The 22,616-nt window shown below is 43.4% G+C and overlaps 1 protein-coding gene and 1 long non-coding RNA gene across 3 annotated transcripts; one reads left to right on the forward strand and one right to left on the reverse strand.

The window, feature by feature from the left end:
• The first annotated feature begins 7,553 nt into the window (after positions 1-7,553).
• On the forward strand, positions 7,554-13,371 carry LOC109731938 (protein ACCELERATED CELL DEATH 6). The gene is made up of 3 exons (XM_020291113.4): positions 7,554-8,239; positions 11,608-12,293; positions 12,403-13,371. The coding sequence occupies exons 1-3, from the start codon at positions 7,585-7,587 to the stop codon at positions 13,111-13,113; spliced, it is 2,052 nt and encodes a 683-aa protein (XP_020146702.1). The 5' UTR covers positions 7,554-7,584; the 3' UTR covers positions 13,114-13,371.
• Positions 13,372-19,596: 6,225 nt separating this feature from the next.
• LOC109731937 (uncharacterized) lies at positions 19,597-21,849 on the reverse strand. Of its 2 annotated transcripts, none has more exons than XR_002225224.4 (3): positions 21,557-21,849; positions 20,513-21,452; positions 19,597-19,924 (listed from the first exon to the last, which is right to left on the reverse strand). It is a non-coding gene; the product is annotated as an uncharacterized lncRNA (long non-coding RNA). The 2 variants fall into 2 exon arrangements; XR_012201498.1 differs by having other exon boundaries at positions 20,564-21,452; positions 21,557-21,842.
• Positions 21,850-22,616: the final 767 nt, after the last annotated feature.

Below are 22,616 nucleotides of genomic sequence, written 5' to 3' on the forward strand. Positions count from 1 at the left end.
ATCTCATGAGCCTGCTCCAACACAGGATGGTTTTCAACCATCTTGTAATCGTGGAACTGCTGTATAATATACTTCTCGCTCCCTGCATCGGCCGCCCCGAACTTAGATTCGAGCGCCTCCCACAAGTCTTTGGCAGACCGCATATGCAAATATGCATCAACCAGCTTATCTCCAATCATGCTCAAAACTGCCCCGAGGAACACGACAGTAGCCTCCTTGAACGCCTTCTCCTGTTCAGGAGCGATCGTTCCTGTGGGAGTCACACGCGCGACTCAGAACACGTTCATGGCCGTGAGCCATAAGGTGGTTTTAGTTTGCCAACGCTTAAAGTACGTCCCCGTAAACGGGGACGGTTTCAGTGCAGCAGCAAAACCAGAATTCGAAAAACTCCTACACATATTAGGTTTTTGGATTGATGAGTAAATAGGCAGTTTTTTGATTAAATTAATCCATGAATGAATCATAAGCATGACATGGACAGCATTGATAACACACTGATTACGATCTAACAGAGCATGTACTACGCACATAGTAGAAACATCTACGCATATTGCTAGTACTGCTACAACAGAAAGAAACGCGAGAGGGATAAACGATGTATACCCTCCAATCGGCCACGCGGCGGCGGTGGCGGTGGCATCAGCCGCGGCATCCTCAGCGGCCTTCTTGTCGGCCTCGGCCTTCTCAGCGGCGGCACGGTCGGCATCGGTCGACATGGTCATGACGAAGGTGATGCGGACGTAGATGAACAGAAGCGAGCAGTCGCGTAGTCGCTACCCAAAAACCTAATCGCCCCTCTCCCGTACAGGATCCGGAGAGGCGGGGTTTCGGAGGTCTGCTCTCCCGTCAACCGTGTACGAGGTGAACGGGACGGAGTCGCCTGCGGCAGCAGCAGCACAGGAACAACGTGGCGCGTGGAGGCGGAGAGACGTGGTGGCTAGTGTTGGCAGCGCCCCACATATATATGTGCAGCCGCGCGTGGAGAGACGTGGGCTGAACCCACGTCCAAGTCGGTAGCCCATGATCCGACGTCTCAGATCGTGGCCCTTCCTTTCAAAGACTCTCCATTCCTGACCGGCAAACAGAAGCGCATAGGAGTGAGCTCGGCTCGGCTCAATCCCGCAACCCGCGGCGCGTCGTGACGAGGCGTGGCGTGGCGAGGCGTGCGGAGGAGGAGGAGTGCGCGAGGGCTTCTTTTCTTCTCAAGCTCCAATAGCATGAGGGAGAGAATCCCTTATAAACCACTCCAACTCTCCTTCCACTTCCGAGGTGGAACTAAACTTCCCACCACCTTGTCATGCCACCTACATGGGCCCTTAGAGATTAAATCTGAAATTGTCATATGGGCTCTAGGCCCATCTCATATTTCAACAATCCCCCACCAGATCTCAGGGGCCCACTTGTCCTTTGTTCCAAACGCTGTTTTGATATACCAGCATCTCAGTGGAGACCGATTAAGGTTGAGCTCCACCTAGACCAAGTAGTTACACTCCTTCACAACTGAACAATGGACTATGCCTTGAATTGTCAGTTTGGCATCAAGAAGTTTCACCACAAGTCTCACTGATACGAGGCTGCCGAAGGCCGACCCCTTGGGTGGAGCATATTAGTCACACTCCTGGCCTGTTCATGAGCTTGCTAGAGATCACCCCAATCTCATAGACTGTGACCAGCAGTCAGGCTCATATAGGTGTGTTCCTCCAAATATCGCTCTGTAGGATAGCATCTTGCTTATACATATAAGCCTTGGAACACATTAAGACAGTAGTCATCCTTCCATACAGTTTCCGAGAGTATTGCATCTCCAACGGAGTGGGTTAGTAAAGTTACTCTCCTCAGTTCACCGCTGGCTTGTTTTCCCAGGTCCTACTTCACGGGATCTCCGATCACATAGGTTGGGTTACTACCATGGAAACTCATGTGGATCTCATACCCATCTCCCTTGATGCGCTATCTATCACAACACGTGATAGCCCTTTAGTGAAGGGATCTGCCAGATTCTTAGCTGTTTGGATATAATCCAACACTATCACTCCGGAGTTTCTCAATTTTCTGACAGCTTTCAATCTCATTCTTATGTGTTTGTTGGACTTCATGTTGTCCTTTGAACTCTTCACCTTGACAATAATTGTTTGATTGTCGCAGTTCATAAGGATGGCCGGAACCGGCTTCTCAACCACTGGCAAGTCTATCAACAGATCTCGAAGCCATTCTGCTTCGCCACCCGATGTGTCTAATGCTGTTAATTCTGCTTCCATTGTCGATCTTGTTCGTTTGCTTGCAAGACTTCCAGGAAACATCACCACCTCCAAGAGTAAACATATACCCAGTTGTGGCCTTCATCTCATCAGCATCAGAGATCCAATTCACATCACTATGCCCTTCAAGTACCGACGGGTATCCGGTATAGTGAAGTCCATAGTTCATAGTACCTTTCAGATAGCGCATAACTCTTTCAAGAGCACGCCAATGTACATTGCCCGGTTTGGAAACAAATCGGCTCAGTTTGCTAATAGCAAATGCGATGTCAGGCCTCGTTGCGCTCGCTAGATACTGTTGTGAACCAACGATCTGAGAGTATCTCAATTGATCTATAGATGTGCCTTTAGACTTTCGAATCAGCACACTAGAATCATATGGTGTTTGAGATGGTTTGCAATCCGAATATCCAAAGCGACTCAACACCTTCTCGACATAATGGGATTGCAGAAGTGTAATCCCACCCTCATCATCTCTCAATAGCTTGATGTTCAAGATAACATCAGCCACTCCAAGGTCCTTCATCTCAAAGTTCTGAGATAGGAAAGTCTTAACCTCCTCGATCTACTTGAGATTAGTCCCAAATATCAGTATGTCATCAACATACAAACACAGTATAACTCCTTCGCCCCCACCATAGCGATAGTATACACATTTGTCGGCCTCATTAACAACAAAGCCAACAGATGTCAACGTTTCATTAAACTTGTCATGCCATTGCTTAGGCGCTTGTCTCAGGCCATACAAAGATTTCACCAACTTACACACCTATCCTTCCTGACCATCTATCACAAAGCCATCAGGCTGTTGCATATAGATTTCCTCCTTTAGCTCTCCGTTCAGGAAAGCCGTCTTAACATCCATCTGATGAATGAGAAGACCATGCGAGGCCGCCAACGAGAGTAATACTCGAATGGTGGTCAGTCTGGCCACAGGTGAATAAGTGTCGAAGAAATCTTCTTCTTCTTTCTGGGCATAGCCCTTGGCCACAAGCCTAGCCTTCTACTTTTCTATCGTACCGCCGGGCCTAAGCTTCTTCTTGAACACCCACTTGCATCCCAATGGTTTGCAACCATAAGGACGTTCAGTAAGCTCCCAAGTCCCGTTAGCCATGATGGAATCCATCTCGCTACGGACCGCATCCTTCCAGTAGTCAGCTTCTGGAGATGCATACGCTTCTGAAATAGAAGTGGGATTATTCTCCACGAGGTATATGAACAAATCATCACCAAAGGTCTTTACAGTCCTTTGTCTCTTGTCCCTACCAAGGGTTTCCTCATTATCCTCCTCGGGATTTTCATCATGTGTTTGTTTATAACATTCCATCAGAATGGCAGGTTGAGGAGTGTCCTCAGATTCCTGTCTAGAAGTGCTTTGTACATCTCTCATGGGGAAAATGTCCTCCAAGAATGTAGCATCCTTAGACTCCATAATTGTACCGACCTTCATGTCAGGTACCTCAGATTTCACTACTAGAAACCTATAGCCAACACTATTCATAGCGTAGCCCAAATTAACACAGTCCACAGTCTTTGGTCCAAGCTTACGCTCTTTGGGGATCGGCACATTAACTTTCGCCAAGCAGCCCCAAGTACGTAAGTACGAGAGTGTTGTCCTTCTCTTGGTCCACTTCTCATAAGGAGTGATCTCGTTATCCTTTGTCGGAACTTTATTCAGGACATGACATGATGTCATTATAGTGTCCCCCCACCATGCCTTGGATAAACCCGATGTATCTAACATGGCGTTAACCAAATCAGTTAGAGTACGGTTTTTCCGCTCGGCAACCCCGTTTGACTGGGGTGAGTAGGGAAGCGTCCTCTCGTGAATAATGCCGTGTTCCGCACAAAATACATCAAACTCTTTCGAGAAGTACTCTCCACCACGATCTGACCGGACTCGTTTAATTTTCTTTTCAAGTTGATTCTCAACTTCTGCCTTATAGATTTTGAAGTAGTGTAGAGCCTCATCTTTAGTATTTAACAGATACACATAGCAATATCTAGTGGAATCATCTATCAAAGTCATGAAATATTTCTTTCCACCTTTAGTCAACACACCATTCATCTCACAAAGATCAGAATGTATGAGTTCCAGTGGCGCCAAGTGTCTCTCCTCTGCTGCCTTGTGAGGCTTGCGAGGTTGCTTAGATTGCACACACGAATGGCACTTAGAACCTTTGGCTAAAGTGAAACTCGGGATTAAATTTGGTTTTTGCTAGCTGCGTCATAACGCCGAAACTAATGTGACAAAGACGTGAATGCCAGACTTCAGATTCATTAACACTCAAATGAATATTGTTCACGACTTTATTACATAGATCTGCAAGAGAAAGGCGGAACATGCCTCCGCATTCATAACCTTTTCCAACAAATAGTCCATATTTCGTAACAACTAGTTTATTAGACTCGAATACCAACTTAAACGCTTCTCTACATAGAAGGGAGCCACTAACGAGGTTCTTCTTGATGGCGGGGACATGCTGCACGTTCTTCAGCTGCACGATCCTTCCTGAAGTAAACTTCAGATCGACCGTGCCAACACCAAGAACAGAAGCACTCGCGCCATTCCCCATCAATACGGACCCGTGACCTGTGGCCTGGTAAGAAGAAAACAATGAAATGTCAGCACACACATGAACACCTGCACCTGTGTCGACCCACCAATCGGTGGACGGCCAAACTGAAAATACAGCAAATAAATTACTGTACCCAGATGCACCACTCTCATTGTTGCTCACAATCATATTGACAGACTTGGAGTCCTGCCCTGGCTTCTTGTACTTGTTTGGGCACTTGTTGGCCCAATGTTCAACCGAACCACAACTAAAGCAGCCCTCATCCTTCTTGTTCTTCTTGAAGGTCTTCTTACCCTTCTTCTTAAAGTCGGCACTCTGTTGGACACCGTTCTTTCCCTTGGGCTTGTGGGAATTGGACTTCTTCTGATGCACCATATTGGCCACAGAAGTTCCTTCGACCCCTTTTCCGTGCGAGTCCTTTGCCCTTGAATTCTGCTCAACACTCAGATGGCCAATGACATCCTCCACAGAGAATTCACGCCTCTGATGTTTCAGAGTGGTGGCAAAGTTCCTCCAGGAATTGGGGAGCTTAGCGATTATGCAGCCCGCGACAAACTTGCCCGGTAACTCGCACTTAAGAAGCTCAAGCTCCTTAACAATGCATATTATCTCATGAGCCTGCTCCAACACAGGACGGTTTTCAACCATCTTGTAATCGTGGAGCTGCTCTATAATATACATCTCGCTCCCTGCATCGGCCACCCCGAACTTAGATTCGAGCGCCTCCCACAAGTCTTTGGCAGACCGCATATGCAAATATGCGTCAACCAGCTTATCTCCAATCACGCTCAGAACTGCCCCGAGGAACACGACAGTGGCCTCCTTGAACGCCTTCTCCTGTTCAGGAGTGATCGTTCGTGTGGGAGTCACACCGGCGACCCAGAACACGTTCATGGCCGTGAGCCATAAGGTGGTTTTAGTCTGCCAACGCTTAAAGTACGTCCCCGTAAACAGGGGCGGTTTCAGTGCAGCAGTAAAACCAGAATTCAAAAAACTCCTACACATATTAGGTTTTTGGATTGATGAGTAAATAGGCAGTTTTTCGATTAAATTAATCCATGAATGAATCATAAGCATGACATGGACAGCATTGATAACACACTGATTACGATCTAACAGAGCATGTACTACGCACATAGTAGAAATATCTACGCATATTGCTAGTACTGCTACAAAAGAAAGAAACACGAGAGGGATAAACGATGTATACCCTCCAATCGGCCACGCGGCGGCGGTGGCAGCAGCCGCGGCACGGTCGACATGGTGATGCAGACGTAGATGAACAGAAGCGAGCAGTCGCGTAGTCGCTACCCAAAAACCTAATCGCGGCTAGGGTTGGCAGCGCCCCACATATATATGTGGGGCCGCGCGTGGAGAGACGTGGGCTGAACCCACGTCCAAGTCGGTAGCCCATGATCCGACGTCCAAGTCGGGCTGTCCCGCAACCCGCGGCGCATCGTGACGAGGCGAGCGGAGGAGGAGGAGTGCGCGAGGGCTTCTTTTCTTCTCAAGCTCCAATAGCATGAGGGAGAGAATCCCTTATAAACCACTCCAACTCTCCTTCCACTTCCGGGGTGGGACTAAACTTTCCACCACCTTGCCATGCCACCTACATGGGCCCTTAGAGATTAAATCTGAAATTGTCATATGGGCTCTAGGCCCATCTCATATTTCAACAATATCTAAGTATATGTGTATTTATTTTCAGAATTTTTTGAAACTGAAAATTTGAATTTTGAAGTTTTTAAATAAAGGCCTCTATGGAGCTCGGTCTCCATGCATTAGGCATTTTCGTTTTATTTGGGCATTTTATTATGTTCTACTAGTAAGTTTAATTCTATTTGTATCTTGTATGTTACCGAACCTTGTTGTCCGACAATGTATGTTGCAATTTGGACATGCAAGACATACTTTTCAAGTAATTCTGTCCCCTGTTTTATCATTATTGTAAGCATTTTCATGGCTACATTTTGTGTTTACAAACCACCTTCAATTATGTTCAGTAATACGTGCTAGAAGTAATGAAATACACCTTTAGCCAATACATCGTTGCTTAAATTTTTTATGCCTTTTTAAAGTGGTCCATGCGGGTAATATTTGCTCCAGCTCAGCCCCTGTTCTTAGATCGGCAGCACGCCATGTTGTGACTTCTTATTCTCTAGGGCGATGGTCTTGCATGTCTGTGGCTTTGATGACTTTCTGCCCGTGATCAACAAGGATAGATGGGTATGAGCTTCCTCTCAAAGAGGGAGATGGAATAGCTGTGAGATGCCTGGTTGATGGATACGTTCACTTTGTTGGAATAAGAATAGAGCCGTGGCCACAGAGTTTTAGATCAGGCATATGTCCATTTATCCTGCCAGAGCAAAGTAGAGCTACTTTCTTTGAGAGCACAGGTAGCCTGAGATTTATACGTACTTTTGTAGAAGCTTCATCATCCATGGAATCCCTCCACCAAAGTTTGCTTGTTCTTAACACGTTCCTTCTTGTTCACACAATGCTAAAGAAAGACCGTGTCAGACTGACTGACGACACACCCCTACAGGTATAACGATGGAGGAACATTTTTATCTGCCAGTTGTCCAAGCACCTGTACCTACTCGCGTATCCTTCACACATCGAGCGGCTGAATACACTTTGTGTGTTGGGGATCGATGCTGCGTGGCATAGCCAAGCCAACTAGTCTATATATACGAGTGCATACACGAGTGCAACTACCAACTGTACACTGATCGATATCAGGTGAGATGGAGGAGATACGCATCAGCTCGCCGCAGCCGCGCTCCTGCCCCGTGCCGTGCTGTCTGGAGCTGTTCATGGCCGCAAGCTTTGGCGATCACGAGCGGCTACAGCAACTCCTGAGCCCGGGCATGGCGCTGGCGAGCGCGGAGGCCGGCGACTCCGCAGCACTAGTAGGTACCACCGAGGAGAACTCCTTACTCCATGTGGTAGCGACCGACGGGGACGGCCATGGCTACCTGAAGAGCGCAAAGGTAATCCATGGCAAGGCCCATCGGCTGCTGCTCGCGCGCAACAGGCACGGCGACACGCCGCTGCACTGCGCCGCCCGGGCCGGGAACAGGCACATGATTTCTTGCCTGATCGAGCTCGCCGCCGGCGACGGGATGGCCAGGGCCATGGTGGGGGTGCAAAACGAGGATGGGAGGACGGCGTTGCATGAAGTGATCGGCTCCGACGACATGCAGATGGTCCAGGCTTTGATGGCGCACGACAAGGAGCTGGCCCGAGTGGATGCGTCCGATGGGACATCGCCTCTGTTCCTTGCCATCTCGCTGGGTCATCACCGGATTGCTCGCTGGCTTCACGAGTTTGACAAAGAGTTATCCTATTCTGGCAACCACGGACAAAATGCCTTACATGCCGCTGTTCTTCACGACAAAAGTAAGTATTACTACAATACTACTCCCTCCGCTTTCTGAATACATGTATTATTCTACCATCTTGATACAACCATTTTTCACTTTGCATATTCTCCTCTTTCTCTCTTTCCAGTGCTAGTTATTGTTTCATCCATTCTGAGATATAAGATGCATTTTCCTTTTTATAGCCTCCAAGACATGATTTTGACTCATAGTATGTCTAAAAATAGAAAATAGACACATGACATAAACATATTTTGCAGACAAATACAACAATAATTTTTTATATGTCCAAACAATATATCGTTTTGCCAATATTAATGGCCAACAAATTAAAACGTTGACCATATCCATAAAGACCCCTATGATCTTGGTCCAACTGCAAGTGGGTTGTTGCACATTTTACAAATTGTTTGTGACTATATATTTAGAAATGTACAATCTATATATAGTTGCATTTGAGAACCAAAATTGCACACAACCTTTTTTGTTTAACTTTACACATGATATTCCGCAACTTGATTGACTGAGAGATAAGAATTTCTCACTCTTGCCGATTGCGCGAGTGTGAAAATGAGTTATCTCCAACTCTGGCACCCACATAAAAAATGGGTCACATGATGTTCTCTTCACAACAATAGTAAGCAATCCTAGTTACTACCGCCTTTGCTTCAAAATACATTTAATTAATAATTATATTATCTCAAAATAACTTTGCGCCATTTTTCTCTCAAAAAAGAAAGTTTAGCGCGATTTTCCCCTTTGCATATACTTTTCTCTTTAGTTATTTCCAATGCTATTTATTAGACATCCACTAGAGTAACCCATATGCCATGGTAAAAAGTGGTATGCCACCTTTTCTACATTCGTCTTGGATGGTATGCAATCTCACATCACATCATGCCTTTTGGAATGGAAGGACAGTAATATTTTAGAGTGTATGTGGCTCTCGACTCACATCTCTTGTGAAATCTTGGTCGTTGATGTGAACCTTAAGATCATGACGGAACAGTGATTGAGTAGTTGCACATTTCTGAAATCGAGTGTAACTCTCGGTTTAGAAACGTGGAACTGGCTAGTTTTATCCGAATCCCTAAATTTCATTCGACTTTTTTGTGGAACTTTAGACCTGGTGTTGTTCAACCATGTTGAGAGCCACTAGGAAATATCAAATCTTTTACTTTTTTGTGAGTACTCGTAACTACAGTTACTAGGTATATCATCATTGTCGTCGTCATCGTCATCTCCATCATCGTTATTATACTATAAAACTAGCAAGACCTTGTTTATATATTTATAAAGGTAAATATAAGTAATTATCAGAAAAAGGAAAATAAAATATTTGACCATAAATCATTGCAAGTTTACTATCCTATTGTAAAAGTAGTAGTTTATTGTTTTAACAATTTGAAGGAAAAAAGTTCTATATCATCTCAAATTATGATATATTGCCCTGTCTGCACATATTTGATGGTATTTTATTGTAATAACTTATGCATTTTTAATTATGAACTATTTAAATATGGATAAGAAGATAATATGTCAGCATGATTCTTATATTCTTTATGAAACTGCGATGTATGAAAATGAAGTTACAAAATAGTTTAACTTTTCTGCAAAATATTTTTTAATTAATCATATGTATTCTTTTCCTATATCATGTCTAAATACTGTAATAGTTCTAATAAGAGCTAGCCTTCACACTAGTTATTATAAACCAGTCCAAGTGAATTGCATGAAAAAATAAATGTAAAAAGGTCTACAATTTTCAGCATGGTCTGTGTATATGTTCCAGTGTGCTTACTTAATTCATTACCAATAGGTTTGCATTTATATTTCTATTTTTTATTATATCATAAAACTTTTCAGTAAGAATATTGAAAAGGTAAATTTTGTGCTCCCTCCGTCCCATAATATAAGAACGTTTAATTCCAAATGTATTGGAACCATGGTCGGCCTCTCAATGGTTTTCCAAAGTAGGTTTGCAAAGAATTTACCTTTACATAAAGGCAAAAGAAAATATGGGATCTGTTTTATTTTCACAGACATTGATGATTAATGAATGAGTATGGCACAAAAATACTACAAGAGAAGCCTAATTTTGTTCTTTGTTATTTATTCTCATGTCTGTTTTTCCACAATGAAAATCATATGTTATGGTAATCTTGATGTGAGTTGTGTTGTTTTATGCATAGTTGGTGTATTTACTCGTTGTCATATGGCCCATAGGTTTATAATATTTGTGAAATACACACATATGTGCACGTAAAAAGGAGTATACCCAAAATATGGTACATATTACCTTTTTTGCATGGTAATACGTGTCTCATTTATATCATAAGGATCATAGTACAAACCACGTACACACTAACCTGACAAAACTGTAAAGACAACAGAAATCTAGTCTTTGCACAAAGGAACACCAGCCAAGAAGTAAAAATACAATCAAGACCGAATAATCCGGTGAGCTTGACACCAATGCTTGTCACCTGCCTTTGGCACCACCACAGCAGCCACCGAAGGAAACAATGACGGATCACCTTCACACCCGAGCTCGAAGCGGCTCCATCGCTGATATGCAGCTTTGCAGACCCCCAAGGTGGCTCGCCAAAGGCGAAACCATTGCCATTGAATGAATCAGACCGGGGCAACACACCGGACACGCTATCGAACTCCAGATCTGGCACCCTTACCTAAAAGAGTATACAAAGTATCGAAAACGTACAAAACACAAGAGGGAGTAACTACGCCATGTAGTAGGAAACATTTGTCCTGTATAATTTGTGCTGAATATTAGCGCACTCTTAGAAATTAATAGTACATGATATGGTCACACACCAGCAGCTATTTATGTTGCCTTCGCAGGTTTAAAAGTGCAAATATTATATTCCTTATTCCATAATTTAGTGTAGCCCTTTATTGATGTAAAAGCTAAGCTACGACATTGGAACAAGGTTAGAGGGCCTAAACATATGTAAACTCCCTTTATTAATTATAGGAGATCACATGTCACCCTAAAAAGAATGTGCATATCCTCAAATTCCAGTATTGGCGCTTCCAAAACGTTACAATCCCCGGGATGCAACTTTGTACTTACATCATTTAGATGATATAAATTTAAATTTTCAAGAGTTGATGAAAGAGTATACTATATGATGAAAGAAGTTCTTTTCTGCAAAACCATAAAAGTATAATTATATTATATGTAGCCTTCGCAGAAATAAAAGAGCAAAAGATAATTATATTAAGAAAAATAAATACCTAGGACACATAAAAGAATTGCATTTTTTTACAAATTTTTAAAATAATTTTGGGTGTGATTTCTTCCAAAACATACTTCATCACCTCTTACTTCTAGCACTTCTTAACGTGAAATAACGGTGACTGCAGGGATGGCGAAGGAGTTGCTACGTGTGTGGACCAAGGAAAACAAAGAAAAAATAACGAGGCTAGTCGAACAACGGGACCATTGTGGTAGTATGCCAGTGCATATGGCTGCATCAGCGGAAGATCCTACTCTGGAGTTTTTCCTTTTTGCTTTTGTCGACAGGAGCCTCGAAATCAAATCCTTCAGCTTCTACTATGATGTTGCACCATCCAAGTTGTTATACAAGTTTTATGCTTGGAAGAAACACCCAATATACCTACTGGCCGATGCGCATCCATCTTCGGCATTTCAGCCGGACAAGAAAGGGTATTTTCCAGTGCATGTGGCTGCCTTGGCAGGCAGCTTGGTGCCTATCATCATCTTGCTCTGGCACTGCTCTCCAGCCTGCGCCAGATTGCGTGATTCCAAGGGGAGGACCTTCCTTCATGTCGCTGTTGATCTTAAGAGGCTTAACGTCGTTAGATTTGTATGCAACAGGTCGTCAGAATTTAAGTCAATCCTGAACATACAGGACAATGATGGTAACACTGCCCTGCACCTAGCTGTCTATGGAGGGGATTGGGATATATTCAAAACTCTCATCTGGAACCGACATGTCGTCTTAAATTTATCAAACAAGAAAGGAGAAACTCCCATGGATATTGCCGAGAAAAATGCTCCTTCAGATTCTGGATTTAATTTCGGAATGGTACGTAATTGCATGACACGTACTTATCATCTTCTTGTTCTTGCTAGCTCCATATGAGGTTCGACAATCTAACCAACCATGGAAAACAATTGAACTTATTTGGATGCAGCATGCACGGCGTAGGATACTTGGTTCTCTAACCTTTGTAAACGCTCAGAATGGCAACAGCAGGCGCGACGAACGTGTCGTCACGGAAGATAAATTTGTGGAGAAGGTCGAGGACCAGAAAATAACAAGCTTCGCAAAGATTGTGGGGATTGGATCTGTGCTCGTGGCCACGGCGACGTTCGCCGCAGCCTTCGTCATGCCTGACAAAGACCAAGCATCGCGTTCGTATGCTTTCAACGGGTTCGTCATATCTAACACCTTGGCATTTATCTGCTCGGCTTTGGCCACATTCAGTCTCATCTATACTGGGGTAGCTGCACTCGACATAAAGAAGCGGATAGAGCTGGTGTCCTTCTCTCTCGCACTGCTCATCGGTGCCGCGAGAAGCTTCTGTGCCGCCTTCGCCTTCGCGTTGTACGTGGAGCTTAACCAAGTGAATCACATGACTGCTATAGTCTCCTGCACCATGACAGCCGTTGCGTTGCTCGATGCCCTTTGGTTCATGAGGGCGATACTGATCGATACAACACTGGTTCTGAAGAGGGCCAAGCTGAAAAGTAACACTGGATGGAGATCAGTGGCCGGGCGATTGCTCAGACTGGGGACTAGATTCTTAGCCAACATTGCCTATCTCTTCTGGCCCTACATCGTAATCTTCAGCCTTTTGGAAAGTACTAGGAATATTATTGGACTACACCATAAGCTGGGCTAAGATTAATTGCACGGCATCCATCAATATATGCATGCAAGATTGTGCGTGCTCGTTATATACTATATCTGATGCATGGTACATCATTACATATGAATACTATATATATTTGTTTCGAATTGCAAAATAATATCAATGTATATTCAACTCTCAGCATCTATTTCCTTTTTACTTTCCTTTTGGCCATAGCGTGTAATCATTTGCTCTAAGTGTTGTATAACAAACATATATTAGTATGAAATAAAAGTACAGTCTTGCTAAGTCTCAATCGACTAAGACTTCGTCAAGTCTCAGTCGATTCTATATCCGTGAGATCCTGCATTAAGATCCGTGCAAAAATTTCTTTTCAGTTTTTTTCGTTTTCTCTCTTGCATGTTATGTCATTTGACTAAGACTTAGTTAAATCTCTATTGACTGAGACCTAGCCACACCCATAAAAGTAAGTCAAGGGGGTCATGGATGTACTACGTTTGCACCTTGACTATGTTATATATGACCATGTCATGGTTTTAGATTCCGGATGCAAAAAGAAATCTTGTGGGGCACCAAGATTCCCGGTTACTGCGTTAACGGGAAAATACCAGGCGGTCGGTTACCAAATGATTTTTTAAATGAATTTTCAATCTGAATACAATTCTTTTAAAATTCAATTTGATGAATTTTCGTTGTTTTTAACTTTCCAGATAAAAGAATTACCACAAATCTAGGGCTCAATGCCCTTCACATATGTAAGGATGCCCCTCCACACTACAAAACTGACCGTCCAAGACCTAATGCCACTTGTTTGTAGTGTTGAGCGACAGCTTGTAGAACTACACTTACCAAACAGTTCACCCAAAAGCTCAATCTGATGGGGAAAGGTGGGCTATGCATATATATACTTCAACACTTCCCCTCACGTGTGGCTCCATCAGGCCTAAACGTGGAACGAAAATGGGCTGAAATTTTTTATTTTTAAATTGTGTCCGTCGGGTCTTGAATTCAAGACATCTTGGCTGTGATATCATGTAGAACTGCATGCACTAGCCAGTTCACCCAGAAGCTCAAGCTCATGGGGAAAAGTGGGCTATGCATTTATACTTCAACACGGCTCACCTCCACTCTACCCATGATGTCCTATGGGGCAAAGCTTTCCCTGCTTAATTCGATCATAACCTCCCTCACAAATTTTGCACTCTACATACTAAAGTTTCTGTCAAAGATACTGGAACTTCTGGATAAAAGATACTGGAACTTCTGGATAAGATCCACAGGAAATGCCTTTGGACCAAAAAGTCTCACTAGTAGAAAAGGGGGCTTTTGTCCCGGTTTTTGAACCGGGACTAAAGGGTCGTTACTAATGCCTCCCCCCTTTAGTCCCGGTTCTTACACGAACCGGGACTAAAGGCCGTCCACGTGGACGCAGCCTGGAGCTCCACCTTTAGTCCCGGTTGGTGTTACCAACCGGGACTAAAGGAAATTTTATGATATTTTTTTTTGAAATTTTTTTATTTTTTTTTATCTTCAAATTTCTGAATTATTTTAACCTCTAATCTCTAATCACCACCCCTCATCACTGCTCAATTTATCCTCTAATCTCTAATCACCCCTCATCATTCCAAATCATCTAACTTCTCGGACGGTCACCCATCCTCTCACTACTCCAGCCTGAGCACGCTTAACTTCCGGGTTCTATTCTCCCTTGTTTCCAAGTCTGGACTTGTTGTTTTCCTGACAATAGTAAGATGTCAATTCTATTAACCCTCAGGAATTTAGCTTGAGCATGAAGTGACACATTTCACTGTTTGAGTTTGAAACTATTGTTTTAAAAAACAATAATTATTTAGTAACACTAATATTTCTGGAATAATTAGTTTGACCATTGTTTGACCACAGTTCGACCAGATTTGACCAAAATTCAAAAAAACTGAAATAATTATTTAGTAACACTAATATTCTAGAATAATTAGTTTGACCATTGTTTGACCACAGTTTGACCACAATTTGAATTTTTTTGAATTTTGTTGCCTCTCCAGATCTTAAAAGCCCCGTATCTTTTTTTCTGTTAGGTTTTTGAGGATTTTGAAAATGTTTAACGGGGTTCCCCCCGTTAAATTCGGATGTAACTTTTCAAGTAGATGATTTTTCATATAAAAAACTTTTTCATCCGAGTTCGTATGCAAAAGTTATGCCCATTTTAAGAAATTCCAGAGAGATTTTGCAAATAAAGTCAAAATTCATATTTGTTAATTTTCCCAACAACTAGACCACATATCACATGAGAAACTTATTTTATTTTATTTTTTTGACATTTCCATCATTTCTTTTGTTTTTCCTAAAACTGAAAAGGCGGTCCGCGCGGGGGGGGGGGGGGGGTGGGGTAGAGTTTGATGGGCCCTTTAATAGCAAAAAGAATTTTCATAAAGAATGTTTTTGTTACACATTTTAATAGCAAAAAGCATTATCATAAAGATTTTTTTATTAGAAACTAAAATAACAAAATTTGTTTTTGAATAGAATCATAAAACACAGTAATATTAAATAGCAGGAAAAAGAATCACAGAAATTTCAAAGAATTCAAATTTGAAAACTAATGGCACTAACAGAAAGTTTATAATTTTTGTGACCTAAAAGCAAAAAGAATTAAAAAATAAAATTTAATAAAATAAATAAAAATAGCAACAGTAAGTATTTTGTTGTAAGTAGAAACAAAACAAAATAAATAAAGCAACAAAGAAAAAAAATTGCCATCTACTGGGCCACCACGGCCTGAATACGACTAGAAACCCAACCATGGGCCAGGATTCAGGCCCGCAGGTGGCCCAGTAGGCCCACAGGCACACAGTGTACGGTTAGGCCCGAAAGCCTGCAATTGAGAGGAGCTCGAGAGGGTGGGCGCAGCAGCGCTTATAAACCACTCTCGAGCTCTCTCAACTAGCGAGGTGGGACTAAACTTTTGACGCGGGGCAGCACAAGGCCTTTGGTCCCGGTTGGTGCCACCAACTGGGACTAAAGGGGGGCATTGGTCCCGGTTCGTGGCACCAACCGGGACCAAAGGCCTTTAGTCCCAGTTGGTGAGGACTAACCTTTAGTCCCGGTTGGCACCACCAACCGGTACTAATGGGCATCGCACCCTTTAGTCCCGGTTCGTGGCACCAACCGGGACTAAAGGGCCCAGGTGAACCGGGACTAATGCCTTAGCCGCACGAACCGGGACCAATGCTCACATTAGTCCCGGTTCGTGACTGAACCGGGACTAATGTGAATATTGCCCTGTGACGAAAGCCCTGTTTTGTACTAGTGTCTGATCGAGGGGACACATGTAACTCCCTTGCTGCTTGGGAAATGGTTTGCTGCCCTAAGGACAGTGGTGGCCTTGGAATCATTGACTTGAAGACACAAAGTGGTGCTCTGCTGATCAAATACTTGCATAAATTCTACAACAAACTTGATCTCCCATGGGTGGAATTTATCTGGTCCTCCTACTATAACACCAAAATTCCACACGCCTCGGATCTGTGCGGGTCTTTCTGGTGGAGGGACGTACTCAAACTCATCCTAAACTATCGTGGCATCTTAAAAATCACTGTTCATCAAGGGGACAATGTTTTAATGTGTAAAGACCCTTGGACTGGTACCATCTTGGCGGACTCGCACCCAAGGGAATTCTCCTTTGCCAAAAATGAATGCATCTCAGTCAGAGCTTTCTTGGGCAGCATGTAACTGGATGAGGCCTTTCACCTTGGGAATGTATCCGGTGCACCCGCACTTGTGGTGCTATCGGTGCACCGGATGCCATAAAATATTTAAAAAAATATGAAAAAATTCTAGCATGTTAACACAACATCAATATATGATGTCACAAACTTTTGTACAAAAATTTGAAATATTTTTTGAGATACAAAAATGACAAATTTGACATCAGTGTGATAATGGGCCGAATCTAAAGCCCAAGTTATTTTATATACTATTCAGTGTTGAATTTGTCATTTTTGTTTTACATGTAATGTTTCGAATTTTGACTTCAAATTTTGCGACAACCTACATTGATGTTGTGTGAGTGTGCTAATTTTTTTTCAGAAATTTTTGAACATTTTAAAATCACAATGTGAGATCGGTGCACCGGTAGCACCACAAGCTCCGGCGCACCAGATATTTTCCCCTTTCACCTTCGCTTTCCATGCAGGCGCATGTGGAGGTAGGTCAGCTACAGACGATCACCACGAGCATTGGAGGTACTGAGAAAACTGAAGGAAATTATATATGGGAATATGTGTGGGGATCTAATGAATACACTGCCAGAAAATACTGCAGATTCAACTTTCGAGAGGTCAAAGTACACAAGAGTTACTATTTGCTATGGAAATCAAAAGTGACAATGAAAGTCGAGGTTTTTTGTTGGCTCCTTCTTTATGATCGTCTTAACAATAGAAACATGCTCAAAAGATGTCTCTATATATAACATTGGAGCGAGTATTCAAATTCACATGGAATTGAGATATAGGAAGCTAATCCAAATGAGTTTTGGTCGCACCATTCCTTTGATCCAAATGACATTAATAGGAGATGAATATAAGTTTTAAAGTTATAAATATAACCTCAAAAAATATAAAGAGTAGATTAAGCTTATTTCATCTTCATATGCATGCTTGTCAATGTTGCATCCCATAACTAAGTTAGATGCACTGCTAGCATTATCGGTACGGTATGCCCGATCTTGGCCACCCATTGCAATATAAGATGGCTTGGAGAGCAAAGGACTGGGATCATCAATGGACCGGGATCATAGATCAAACTATCTATTTTCAAACAGTATGGTGTTTTTATGATCAATATGAACCATATTCGTTTAACATATGCTGACGAATAACTAGCTCAACAGTAACCTTCTTGAGGCTAGTGCCAACAATAAACTAAGTGTGTGCATGGACGGAGGCCATCCAAGGGCCTCGCTTGCACACAGAAAAGCGTACAAACCATGATGCATCAATGAATCCTGGGCTGCTTCACGAGGATGACAGGAACAACCCAGGGTTCAAATGCGTGTCTGCCATTCAACTACCACAATCGGCCCTCGTTGACATGCCATGCCCACGACGAATGAGGACACAACACATGCGATGAACTGTGCAGCACTCACTGCCAAGGCCACGCAGAGCCAAGGTTTTTGAAATTGTTTGGCCACCGGGCCCACGTACCAACCAGCTACTCCTTCCATTTCTAAATATAGTAAGTCCTTTGAGCGAAAAATGCCAATGACGGCCGAGCCACAGATAGGCTGGTATCTGGGCCGTCCTACCACCATGGGGATGCGTGCAGTCAGAGTATATATCCTGCATTCGATTTATTTTTGGGCTGTATTGAGTTAGGTAGGTCCCGCGCACATGCAAAGGCATCTAGGCTTCACACACGCCTCTGACATGTATGCACAGCACGCGCAGCGCCGTACGTCCTGGTGCATGCATGGCCTCGAGCATGTGTGTCCAGCGGAGACCACCAGTTCATTAAGCGCGGACGTGGAGCATTGGTGACCAGCGAACAGGTAAGTTTGTTCATCATTAGCCATCATCCATTACTCTTAATCATGTTAATGCGATCACTCATGCAGAACTAACAAAACGAGTCAGGTGTAGACTCTATGTGTGCCAAAACCGTTACGACTAATATGTGAATGGATTTTATCTGTTTGACAGCCTAAAAAACCGCACAAATTAGGTACAGCCTCGCTAACAAAGCATGTGATGATGGAGCTAATAGTTTCAAAATCACACGTTTAGTGTTGACTTAACACACCACTGCAGCATTAGCGATGTCACTTTACGCGGGCGCACAGTGAATTTGTGCAGATTCCTTGTCATCCAACTGTCCGGCGTCAAAGAAGCGTCATCATCTCTACGAGAAAAGTTTTTGGGAGCAGTGCTTCCATCACTTGTCACCTCGTACTACCACCACATGCATTCCTCGAGCACGCAGGAGACCAGGCGGTGTGGTGCGCGAGCAAACTAGATGAGAAACACACAGCACAATGTGTTAACTGATTTTTTCCGCTCCAAGCGTCAAAAAATCAGGTAAAAAATCGTTTACTTTTCAGGTGATTAGCAACTCGTTGGCGAAGAACATACGACCATGGCCCAGTTAACCAAAGCCATGGCATGCGCTAATAGTTCTCGTAGGAGCTCATCACCCATCACGCGCCCCGGCTGTAGCCATTGAATGCCTGTACCATTGGACAGGGGCGGTGCATGGTGCAATGGAGCACCCTAGAGAAGCTAAGACATTGAGTGGTCATTTCAATAGACCTCAGCCTACGTCTCTCTGTTTACAGCGGAGCAATCTGCAATCGCGTAGCACAATTAGTGGGGAAAAGAATCAATTTGCCAGCATGCAACAGTAACTAATTTTTTTCATCCCCGGGTGCATCCAGCTCGGTTGGTACAACACATTCAGGTCAAGGATATAACTACTAAAGTCTAAAGCTCAACAGAAACAAGATGCAGGCATGTGTAGTTAACAGCAGCCACAACAACATTTGAATTCAGTTTCTGCCTACCAAAGCTAAGTAGTGGCATGATATCAATGCCACAGTTTCGAACTAGCAGTTATGTAAACTAAAAGTAACAGCCCCAAGATTTAACATGCATTTTACATAACAGCCCTATGATTTAACAAAGTACAACAAACAACAATTCAGGGAAGGGCATAAAAGACAGTTCTGGTGTCCAACAACACCACGGTTGATACACCCTTCTCTCCATAAGCACGCACAGACAATTGTAGCGATGTTTTCCTGTTGGGGTTCATCTCCCTCTCCTCAGGAGCATTGCCGATCCTAATCCTGAACAATTGGGTCAGCAATGTACCCAAAAAAATAAACAAACAGTTACAAAAGTAATAGTCACATAGAGAAACAAAAATAGATGCAGGTGAAGTTTGAAGATGATTCAAACAATCCGTTACAGAAATCATTAGACTACTGGGTCATCTCCCTTCTCGACATATTGGTCTCATTGACAATTCCATCGCATTCTTCCTGTTAACATTTGCCTTACCTAACTAAGAGACACCAATGCATAAAAGCTCACACTCATGGCGGTGTCATAAACACTTCCATAGATTAAACATGACATGAAATCATTTACACTCATGGCGGTGTCAACTGCTCGCAGAAATGTGAATTTTAACAGGCTGGCATGCAAGAACGAAATGATCACCCCAATGCCTCACAAATTACCTATTCATATTCAACAGGAGTGTATGATCTAGAAATATACATCATTTACAAAGAATCTTCAAACTTGATGACATGAATGATAATTCATCATCAGACCATTGAGAATCTGGTAGATCACATATAAAAAAACTTAAGCTAACCAAGAAATGTGGGTGTATTCAAAATCTAACCAAGAACAAGGCCGGCACATACTATGTTCAGAATTAATGGTTTTTTGGATGAGGAAATTTTAATCTGAAACACCTTCTGGTCCAGCCACTTGTAGCTCCGCAACCAGCGTATCTGACAAGGGATGTGGCCTCGCCGCCACGACACACTTGACCATCAACGTTGCTCAAGTCTGTGACTCCTGGGAAAGTGGTCAACGAAACAAACTGAAATCCATGGAACAGAAGATTTTTGCAATCAGTGGTAGGAATTCAAACTCTACCCCACTTAAGAAATAATTATTAACCTTGGATTAGCACATCAAGAACAGAACATCAAATCCATTATTAAGTTCCAGCAGGATTAAGCATCAATTATCCAAGTTAGAGGAATCCTCAAGACATCACAGAAATTAAGTCAATCTGGCACATAAGCATGGGTACGAATAAAAAACAACATATATATTGTCTATAAAAACATCACGGCAAATTTGGATCTGCGCAGCAACAGGATGAGGAGAGATCTATCCAGTCCAGACGAAGGGGATTACAAACAAACAAAAGAAAATCGCATATGTACAGAAGGAATAGAAGGAAGGGGATTACAAGAAAACAAAGGAGAGCAGTCTATTTTGGATTTAACAGCAGAAGTGATATGCATCTCGATCGAGCCATACAGCTAGATCACCCGTCTCAAAAGGATAGATGGAACAAAATAAAAATCACCAAAAAAAGTGCAAATCTGGAACAGATGATCAACAGCTAGGAGAAAAGCACAAGTAATTGACGTGTGATCCAGCCTCACCGACCAAAAAAATGAAGAAAATGAATTTTCCCGGCCACATTCGTGGACGAGGGCCTTGCCCTGGGCAGATCCGGTGTTCTGCAAACTTGAGTTGAGTCGCCGCTGGAGTGGAAGATGACGCGGGATCCGGGTGATTTGGTCGCCGGAGTGGAGGAGGACGAGTGCTCCGGAGAGCCTGAACCTGTACAAATCAAGCTCCCTTGGTCAACGTTATTCAAATTTGGCACGGGGATTAGGCACACACGATGACCTAAGAAAAAAAAAGAAGGCACGGAATACACATACCCGGCGCAGTCGCCGCCGTTGGTGGACATCTCGCCGGATAGCACCCCGCCGCCGTCGCCCGGGGGGAAAGAGAAGAGGGCAGAGAGGACTGGGGCTTCTCCACGGGGTAAAGTTTTGGGATAGGGGACGACGAGATTCTCCTTCCTGTGCTGTGGCGGGGGGCAGTCGCGGTCAATGGGCCGCACAGAATACGCCTACACACTCCCTAGGCGTATCGCGGGCTGTATTTCTCTGCATAGGCCTGCCACCCACTGACGAGATGCACATCCCAAGGCCCAAATGGACGCCCACGATAACGGCCTACCTGTGGCTCGGCCTCTGAAAATCCGCACTTGAGAGACTTTAATAGCAAGATACGCAGTGAAGCTGGCACTAGCATTAAGATTGCAATAGGGGATTTACGTTAACGAACATACTAACTGGACTTAACTGACCCATCGAGCGTAATGCAATTACTAGTACACCACGTTACGTCCTTCCAACTATCGATGATGATACCAAATTAAGATATGAACCACCACTAGTGCTACTACGGAACAAAATATCACTGACTACAACTCAAAATCACAAACTAGTAATCACCTGCTAGTTACAACTAATTTGCTGATGGGATTCGTACATACCAACTCTTACTCTATCTGATCATTACATCGATAGATTATGTAGCTCACAATGGCAGCAACAAATTGAATGTGAATTGTAATGGCGAATTCACTTTGCTTGCTTACTGTTGAGCAGCAGCTCTTGTTAAGTTGAGAGGGTCGGCGATCATCTGGCACCTGGTAGGCCTTTACATTGATCTATGATAACATTGCGCTAGGAAGTAGCAGCTGGGGACACTAACATTTACGGAATTACAAATGCATCCATGGGGAGGAGTGGCAGGAGTTGGAATTTATATGGCGTGAGGGAGGGAGCAGAGAGGAACATGAACTCACATCGAGTTGCTTCCACAACGACGGGCGCGGTTGAGAGGCAGTGCACTAATGAAGGCGTAGATGTCTTCCTCGATCTCCTCTGCGAAGAGTGTCACAATGAACCGCGAACTGGAATGCCCATC

This window comes from Aegilops tauschii, chromosome 1 (assembly GCF_002575655.3).
Source record: "Aegilops tauschii subsp. strangulata cultivar AL8/78 chromosome 1, Aet v6.0, whole genome shotgun sequence".
Taxonomy (NCBI): Eukaryota; Viridiplantae; Streptophyta; class Magnoliopsida; order Poales; family Poaceae; genus Aegilops; species Aegilops tauschii.

Excerpts from the sequence above, each read along its gene's own strand:
- LOC109731938 (XM_020291113.4), top strand. The coding sequence starts at position 7,585 with ATGGAGGAGATACGCATCAGCTCGCCGCAGCCGCGCTCCTGCCCCGTG. Across the intron at positions 8,240-11,607 it reads CGCTGTTCTTCACGACAAAA|GGATGGCGAAGGAGTTGCTA; the intron begins GTAAGTATTACT and ends CGGTGACTGCAG. Across the intron at positions 12,294-12,402 it reads CTGGATTTAATTTCGGAATG|CATGCACGGCGTAGGATACT; the intron begins GTACGTAATTGC and ends ATTTGGATGCAG.